This window comes from Oncorhynchus masou, chromosome 14 (assembly GCF_036934945.1).
Source record: "Oncorhynchus masou masou isolate Uvic2021 chromosome 14, UVic_Omas_1.1, whole genome shotgun sequence".
Taxonomy (NCBI): domain Eukaryota; kingdom Metazoa; phylum Chordata; class Actinopteri; order Salmoniformes; family Salmonidae; genus Oncorhynchus; species Oncorhynchus masou.
The window spans coordinates 19,359,964-19,369,010 of record NC_088225.1 but is presented as its reverse complement, the minus strand read 5'-3'; the positions used below and the strand labels follow the sequence as shown (position 1 = coordinate 19,369,010).

The following is a 9,047-nucleotide window of genomic DNA, read 5'->3' as shown; positions in this document are numbered from 1 at the left end:
CTGCTTTAATCTAGTTTTAACAGTCTCTTTAAATAAAAATCCAACCATCTCAATCTGATAATGTTCAGCAATTTCAATGAACTGCTCCTTAGTACACAACTCTAAGGCTACCTCTGAAGGTGCTTGAACAAAACCACTCAGAATGGAAGACATTTTCCTCAACCAATACAACTATTACAAATGCTCCAAAAAAAACAACTCACCTGCTGTCAGTCTAGGTTCAAGGACAGGAGCCACACCCCACTATCCTCCAAAAACCACTAACTAACTGGCCCTGGTCTTCGTGTAGTCACATGTGGTGGGGTTTTATGCACACAAAACCAGTGGAGTGGAAAAGACAACCAGAAACTGGCCCCAGATGTCAGGGAAAAGGGAAAGGGATGCTCTACCCACGTTCACTGGCACCTAAAACAAAAACACCACAAGCCTCCTATCGACACTCGCTGATAAGCCTGAAAAGGAGAGGACTCCCACTTGAACAAAACCCAGAAAAACCCAGAGTGAATTGCTAACCAAATTTAGCTACCAAGTTAACTAAATCAAAAGAACACATGGCTCTCAACGCTCTCTTCAACAATATTTGCTCAACCAAAACATCCCCTCAAGCAAAAAATTTGGCAATCTGAACTAAACTAACCCAAGTTAACTACAAAACAATAATCAAATAAGCCAAATTACAAATAAACAAACGTATCAATAAGACAAAGACAATCTAGACAAAACCTAAACCAACTATAACAAAATGTCAAAGTAAAATACTAAAGTAAGACTAAAGTACAATTAACTTTAACTTACGGACGAGCCCCCACTTGTCACAGACCGGCTCATAGCCTGTGGCAAAAATGAGGGGACGCGAACAACAGGTATAGGCCAATCAAAAAGGTTCTTTATTGTAAACCAAAACCATTAACTTTAAACAAAGAAAAATAAATGAGGTGTGAAAGTAAGGTGTATGTACAGTGCAGGGATGCATGAATCTGTGTGTGTGAATGACTGAGTGAAAACTATGCAAAACTACAAAGGAACAAACAAAACAGGATCATGCCTGGAGGAGCAGAGAGAGAGAGATTAGTGAAGCAGCAGTTTAAATACCCTGAGCCCAGGTGACTCCAATCACTAACGACCCTCCTCTGCCTGCAGGAGGAACCGCCCCTGCACTGCAGAGGAGGAGCCGTGACTCTGCATTTTGCTCATACCTCCCTATAGGCAGAAACTCAAACGGGAAGTACCTAGGCTAAGGTCTATTCAATGCTGGTCTGACCAATCAGAATCCATGCTTCAAGATTGTTTTGATCCCGCGGACTGGGATATGTTCCGGGTAGCCTCTGAGAATAACATTGATGTATACACTGACACGGTGACTGAGTTCATCAGGAAGTGTATAGCAGATGTTGTGACCACTGTGACCATTAAAACCTACCCAAATCAGAAATTGTGGATAGATGGCAGTATTCGCGCAAAACTGAAAGCGCAGACCACTGCCATTTAACCATGGCAAGGTGACTGGGAATATGGTTGAATACAAACAGAGTAGTTATTCCCTCCGTAAGGCAATCAAACAGGCCGAACGTAAGTACAGAGACAAAGTGGGGTCACAATTCAATGGCTCAGAGACAAGACGGAAGTGGCCGGGTCTACAGACAATCACAGATTACAAAGCTAAACACCTTCTTTGCCTGCTTTGAGGATAACACAGTGCCACCTGACATGGCACGCTCCCAAGGACTGTGGTCTCTCCTTCTCTGTGGCTGACGTGAGTAAGACATTTCAACTTGTTAACCCTTCTTAAGGCTGCTGGGCCAGACGGCCTCCTTAGCTGCATCCTCAGAGCATGCGTAGACCAGCTGGCTCGAGTGTTTTACGGATATATTCAATCTCTCCCTATCCCAGACTGCTGTCCCCACTTGCTTCAAGATGTCCACCATTGATCCTGTACCCAAGAAAGCAAAGGTAACTGAACTAAATGACTATCGCCCCGTAACTCTCCCTTATTTCTTACATTGGTACCCCAGACGGCATCCCCAGCCGCGCCCTCAGAGCCTGTTCCCACAGCAGACTGGGATAGGGATTGATTGAATATGTCCGTAAACACACCAGCCAGCTGGTCTGCTGTTCCCACAGCAGACTGGGATAGGGATTGATTGAATATGTCCGTAAACACACCAGCCAGCTGGTCTGCTGTGGGAACAGCAGACTGGGATAGGGATTGATTGAATATGTCCGTAAACACACCAGCCAGCTGGTCTGCTGTTCCCACAGCAGACTGGGATAGGGATTGATTGAATATGTCCGTAAACACACCAGCCAGCTGGTCTGCTGTTCCCACAGCAGACTGGGATAGGGATTGATTGAATATGTCCGTAAACACACCAGCCAGCTGGTCTGCTGTTCCCACAGCAGACTGGGATAGGGATTGATTGAATATGTCCGTAAACACACCCGCCAGCTGGTCTGCTGTTCCCACAGCAGACTGGGATAGGGATTGATTGAATATGTCCGTAAACACACCAGCCAGCTGGTCTGCTGTTCCCACAGCAGACTGGGATAGGGATTGATTGAATATGTCCGTAAACACACCAGCCAGCTGGTCTGCTGTTCCCACAGCAGACTGGGATAGGGATTGATTGAATATGTCCGTAAACACACCAGCCAGCTGGTCTGCTGTGGGAACAGCAGACTGGGATAGGGATTGATTGAATATGTCCGTAAACACACCAGCCAGCTGGTCTGCTGTGGGAACAGCAGACTGGGATAGGGATTGATTGAATATGTCCGTAAACACACCCGCCAGCTGGTCTGCTGTGGGAACAGCAGACTGGGATAGGGATTGATTGAATATGTCCGTAAACACACCAGCCAGCTGGTCTGCTGTTCCCACAGCAGACTGGGATAGGGATTGATTGAATATGTCCGTAAACACACCAGCCAGCTGGTCTGCTGTTCCCACAGCAGACTGGGATAGGGATTGATTGAATATGTCCGTAAACACACCAGCCAGCTGGTCTGCTGTGGGAACAGCAGACTGGGATAGGGATTGATTGAATATGTCCGTAAACACACCAGCCAGCTGGTCTGCTGTTCCCACAGCAGACTGGGATAGGGATTGATTGAATATGTCCGTAAACACACCAGCCAGCTGGTCTGCTGTTCCCACAGCAGACTGGGATAGGGATTGATTGAATATGTCCGTAAACACACCAGCCAGCTGGTCTGCGCATGCTCTGAGGGTGTCTCTTCAACCTCAGGAGGCTGAAGAAATTTGGCTTGGTCCCTAAGACCCTCACAAAGTTTTACAGATGCACAATTGAGAGCATTCTGTCGGGCTGTATCACCCGCAACCGCAGGGCTCTCCAGAGGGTGGTGCCGTCTGCCCAACGCATCACCGGGGGCACACGGCCTGCCCTCCAGCACACCTACAGCACCCGATGTCACAGGAAGGCCAAAAAGATAATCAAGGACATCAACTTCCCGAGCCACGGCCTGTTCATCCCGCTACCATCCAGAAGGCGAAGGTGCATCAAAGCTGGGACCGAGAGACTGAAAAACAGCTTCTATCTCAAGGCCATCAGACTAGCCGGCCATCACTAGCCAGCAACCACTCTTTTACTCAACCCTGCACATTAGAGGCTGTTGCACTATATGCATAGACATGGAATCACTGGCCACTTTAATAATGGAACACTAGTCACCTTAATAATGTTTACATCCTGTCTTACTCAATTCATATGTATATACTGTATTCTATTCTTCTGTACATTAGTCAATGCCACTCCGACATTGTTCGTCCAAATATTTCTATATGTAAACAACAGTAAAAATAAAGAAAAACCCTAGAATGAGTAGGTGTGTCCTAACTTTTGACCAGTACTGGATTTCTTAACTCCATTCTTTTACTTTAGATTTGTATGTATTGTTGTGAACTGTTAGATATTACTGCACTGTTGGAGCTAGGAACACAAGCATTTCGCTAAATCCGCAATAGCATGTGCTAAATATGTGTATGTAACCAAATCAACTTGATTTGAAAAAACGTCACTAGTACATAAATCACTACAGGGACTAGCAAGTTTGACTACAGAGCATTCTTAGGTCAATATTTACACCCAAAGGATCCAACAGAGTTAACAGGAAATGACATATTGTCCAAACAGAGATTCCCAAAAGATTACTAGGTTACAGATTCACCCTTGAAGAATGACTAATTCCTGACAGAATTATAAATTAGTCACTGAGACCACCCCAGTAATACCAGAGGTAGCTATTACATTACACATCACTGTTGCCTTGCCAGTTCGTCTTTGTGCAGTGTCAGTGAGTGTGTCCCGAGATGAAAAACCAAGATATGAATCCATCTGTGACTACAAAACTGGGCGACCTGGAAATCTCAACTCAGACGATCTACAAGCTGCCAGTATGCTAGTTTAGATAGAGATATTCTCCGTTAATGACAAGAATGATTACACTCCTCAAAGGGAAGCTCATCAAAGCAGATCAGAGCCTAAAGGCATGTCTACAGCAGGGCCTGTGTGTGCGCTACGGCTCTATGGCTACAAGACAAAAAGAACAGAGGAAAACTCATTAGCAGCAACCTGTACATATACTACAGCCTGTGCATGGTCTGGAGAACTTGTGGGCTACAAACTGTAACTGGGCCACAACAGCTGTAGCTGGGCAACAACAGCTGTAGCTGGGCAACAACAGCTGTAGCTGGGCAACAACAGCTGTAGCTGGGCAACAACAGCTGTAGCTGGGCAACAACAGCTGTAGCTGGGCAACAACAGCTGTAACTGGCCAACTGGAGTTGTAACTGGCCAACTGGAGTTGTAGCTGGGCAACAACAGCTGTAGCTGGGCAACAACAGCTGTAGCTGGGCAACAAAAGCTGTAGCTGGGCAACAACAGCTGTAGCTGGGCAACAACAGCTGTAACTGGGTAACAAGAGCAGTAACTGGGTAACAAGAGCAGTAACTGGGCAACAAGAGCAGTAACTGGGCAACAAGAGCAGTATAACTGGGCAACAACAGCTGTAACTGGCCAACTAGAGTTGTAACTGGGCAACAACAGCTGTAACTGGGCAACAACAGCTGTAACTGGGCAACAACAGCTGTAACTGGGTAACAAGAGCAGTAACTGGGTAACAAGAGCAGTAACTGGGCAACAACAGCTGTAACTGGCCAACTAGAGTTGTAACTGGGCAACAACAGCTGTAGCTGGGCAACAACAGCTGTAACTGGGTAACAAGAGCAGTAACTGGGCAACAACAGCTGTAACTGGCCAACTAGAGTTGTAACTGGGCAACAACAGTTGTAACTGGGCAACTAGAGTTGTAACTGGGTAACAAGAGCAGTAACTGGGCAACAACAGTAGTAACTGGCCAACTAGAGTTGTAACTGGGCAACAGCAGCTGTAGCTGGGCAACAACAGCTGTAACTGGGTAACAAGAGCAGTAACTGGGCAACAACAGCTGTAACTGGCCAACTAGAGTTGTAACTGGGCAACAACAGTTGTAACTGGGCAACTAGAGTTGTAACTGGGTAACAAGAGCAGTAACTGGGCAACAACAGTAGTAACTGGCCAACTAGAGTTGTAACTGGGCAACAGCAGCTGTAGCTGGGCAACAACAGCTGTAACTGGGTAACAAGAGCAGTAACTGGGCAACAACAGTTGTAACTGGCCAACTAGAGTTGTAACTGGGCAACAACAGTTGTAACTGGGTAACAAGAGCAGTAACTGGGCAACAAGAGCAGTAACTGGGCAACTAGAGTTGTAACTGGGCAACAACAGCTGTAGCTGGGTAACAAGAGCTGTCATTCCATGAAATCTGAAATTATATCACGTGTTCAGCCCAAAGACAAACTACTTATTCCATATTTATGGGGACTATCAAGAGACCTGTTGAACAGACTGTCAAAACCCCAAGAGCTATCCTGTGGATGAAATAAAGATAACAATAGCAGGACAGCTGCAGAGTGTGTGCTTGCAGTACACAATCACTAAAAAACAACCTGTAGATGGAAGTACAAAAATATCAAGAGAAATACACAGCAGGGGACCCAGTGCACAGTAGCATCGGAGGAAACAGCATCAGCTACCAACATACATCAAGTCAACTCAGAGGGAAAAAAACTCTACCGCTCTTTGAAAACGTGTAGACCATATCACAGAACACACATTAACACTTGACAGACAAAGCCTTCTGAGTGAAGACTCAACTGCGCTGCAGTAGCAGCAGATCTGACCCGTGCCAGACCTGAGCACAGACAGGGAGACTATGAGTAGACTTACGATTTTGAAGTCTTTGTGGCTGCACTCCTGGCCTTGGTATCGGCAGTAGAGCATCATCTCCTTAAGGTCGTGGCCCACCCTCTCGGTGAACTCACGCATGCTGAAGGGCTTGGGCCTGTAGGCGGTGAAGTTGGCCTTGTCTGTGAGGAAGGCCAGGACGTGGGGCTCGGCCAGCTGGGGCTCAGGGATCCTCAGATGGACGTCCAGCAGGGCCAGCAGCTCCCCAGCGTGGTACAGGTCATTGCGGGACAGGCGGCTGAAGCGGTAGGCGTTGAGGTTGCACACGGTGACGGCAGGGAACACCAAGCTGCCCGACATCACGGCATCCACGCTCGTCACATGGGGGTAGGAGAGGAAGTAGGCCAGGCGCTCGGCACTTTCCAGGGCCAGGAGGCCCAGACAGGCCAGTAGCGCGGCGGCCCACAGCAGGCGGCGAGGTGTTGGCCGGCCGTAGGGGAAGATGAAGCGCAGGCCGTGGAGCGTGCTGGTGTGGGAGAAGGCCTGCCAGGAGGACGGGTGCTGACTGGAGCTCTCATGGCTCCCCTCACTGCCACAACTCTCCTTTAGGTCCATCATGACCCCTCCGGTCCCACAGCCAAGGACGCCCCAATACACAGACACCTACAGAGACACACACATATACACAGAGAGAGAGAAAGAGAGGCAATGCAATGAGAGCCCTGAACTTCCACCTAGAAAAGGAACACAATCACACGTTCAGTTCACACAGAGAAAGAGAGAAAGAGGAGGGGCATACACACCTGCAGCACAGAAAGAGTGACAAACACAGACACAGAACAAAATATAGCAACCCAGAGAGTCAAGTCAAAGACAGACCTACAGACAGAGAGAGAGGAAGAGCACGAAGCAGAGACCTTCACAACCCCCAAGTCCTTACTCCAGATAGAAAAGAGAGCGTGAAGAATAGAAAGATGCACCCCCAGGGCATCCCTTCCTTCCGCGCCTCCACTCTTTCTCTGTCCCTAGTTACTCTGGATGCCAGCCTCTCTGTGCCTGAAACCTCCCCCCTCCACTCCTCCAATATCCCCCCGCCCTCTCTCCTTCTGTCAGTGACCGTTTTCGTTGTCAGGATCCCAGAGGTAAGTACACTGTGACACAGAGTGAGAGAGTCATTTAAGCCACGAGCCAATCAAAGCCACCTCTGTGTATTCAGTGTCCCCACTTCACACACACACAACTCTCTGGATCTCCCTGTGCGACTAATGACAAGCCTAAGCACCTCTTGTTCAGCCTAGCGAGATGACATCCAGCCTGTGTGTGAGTGTGTGTGCACGTGAGAGAGAAAGGGAGAGAAGGGGAGAGAGGGGGGGAAGGGAGGGATGGAGATAGAGCCGCTGATGATCAGCGCCGCCAGTTTGTCGCGCATGCCGATCAAAGTCCTCCCGTTCTCCTCTGGCCAGACGCATCCGCTGATTCCGCTCTCCCTCCTCTTCCCAGCTCATCCATGGAGCCAGTGAACGACAGTGGAGCCAGAAGAGATGCACACGCTTAAACACGCTCGCGCAGAGAGAGAGAGAGAGGATAGAGCACACACAAACACACTCCTCCTCTCCACAGTGAAGTCTCATTGAATCTGCTTCTGTTTTTCTTTCCCTCTTGCTCTCATTTTTCTTTTCCGCCCGCCTGTTTTCATATCCCCCATCTCACCACTAACCGACTGACGGATGGATGCAGGACGCAGATTGTCAGGGAGACGGATGGTTAGGGAAAGGTGGAGGAGAGAGTTCACGCATGAGGAGTGGTGGAGAGGGGTGGTTAGGGAAAGGTGGAGGAGAGAGTTCACGCATGAGGAGTGGTGGAGAGGGGTGGTTAGGGAAAGGTGGAGGAGAGGGATCACGCATGAGGAGTGGTGGAGAGGGGTGGTTAGGGAAGGGTAGAGGAGAGAGATCACGCATGAGGAGTGGTGGAGAGGGGTGGTTAGGGAAAGGGGTAGAGGAGAGAAATCACGCATGAGGAGTGGTGGAGAGGGGTGGTTAGGGAAAGGTGGAGGGGAGGGATCACACATGAGGAGTGGTGGAGAGGGGTGGTTAGGGAAAGGGGTAGATGAGAGAGATCACGCATGAGGAGTGGTGGAGAGGGGTGGTTAGGGAAAGGGGTAGAGGAGAGAAATCACGCATGAGGAGTGGTGGAGAGGGGTGGTTAGGGAAAGGTGGAGGGGAGGGATCACACATGAGGAGTGGTGGAGAGGGGTGGTTAGGGAAAGGTGGAGGGGAGGGATCACACATGAGGAGTGGTGGAGAGGGGTGGTTAGGGAAAGGTGGAGGAGAGGGATCACACATGAGGAGTGGTGGAGAGGGGTGGTTAGGGAAAGGTGGAGGAGAGGGATCACACATGAGGAGTGGTGGAGAGGGGTGGTTAGGGAAAGGTGGAGGAGAGGGATCACACATGAGGAGTGGTGGAGAGGGGTGGTTAGGGAAAGGTGGAGGGGAGGGATCACACATGAGGAGTGGTGGAGAGGGATGGAGAGAGACAGAAGGGGGGGGGGGCAATGACAGGGGAAGCAGGAGAAAGACAGAAAGTCTCCACTCCCCCACTGATAACAAACACTGCATTTTGTGCCCAGCAGGCAAGGACTGCACAGAGATATCACACAGAGAGAAGTAATGCAGAGACATAACCCCAAATGTGTGTGTTCTGTGTATCCCTGTGTATGTGTGTTGGTGTGAGAGATATATCACAGAGTCTTTATGAGAGAACTTGTGTGTTGAAGCTACATTTGACCCAGAGATATGTAACAGTGTG

At 49.0% G+C, this 9,047-nt stretch overlaps 1 protein-coding gene across 1 annotated transcript; it reads right to left on the bottom strand.

Moving 5' to 3' along the window:
• Positions 1–1,116: 1,116 nt before the first annotated feature.
• Positions 1,117–7,929, bottom strand: LOC135553824 (acid-sensing ion channel 2-like). The gene is made up of 4 exons (XM_064985760.1): positions 7,525–7,929; positions 6,285–6,905; positions 3,333–3,413; positions 1,117–1,200 (listed from the first exon to the last, which is right to left on the bottom strand). The coding sequence occupies exons 2-4, from the start codon at positions 6,858–6,860 to the stop codon at positions 1,117–1,119; spliced, it is 741 nt and encodes a 246-aa protein (XP_064841832.1). The 5' UTR covers positions 6,861–6,905; positions 7,525–7,929.
• Positions 7,930–9,047: the final 1,118 nt, after the last annotated feature.

Excerpts from the sequence above, each read along its gene's own strand:
- LOC135553824 (XM_064985760.1), bottom strand. The coding sequence starts at position 6,860 with ATGATGGACCTAAAGGAGAGTTGTGGCAGTGAGGGGAGCCATGAGAGC. Across the intron at positions 3,414-6,284 it reads GCCACAAAGACTTCAAAATC|GTGTGCTGGAGGGCAGGCCG; the intron begins GTAAGTCTACTC and ends CGGGTGCTGTAG. Across the intron at positions 1,201-3,332 it reads GGAGAGCCCTGCGGTTGCGG|GGAGGTATGAGCAAAATGCA; the intron begins GTGATACAGCCC and ends TTCTGCCTATAG.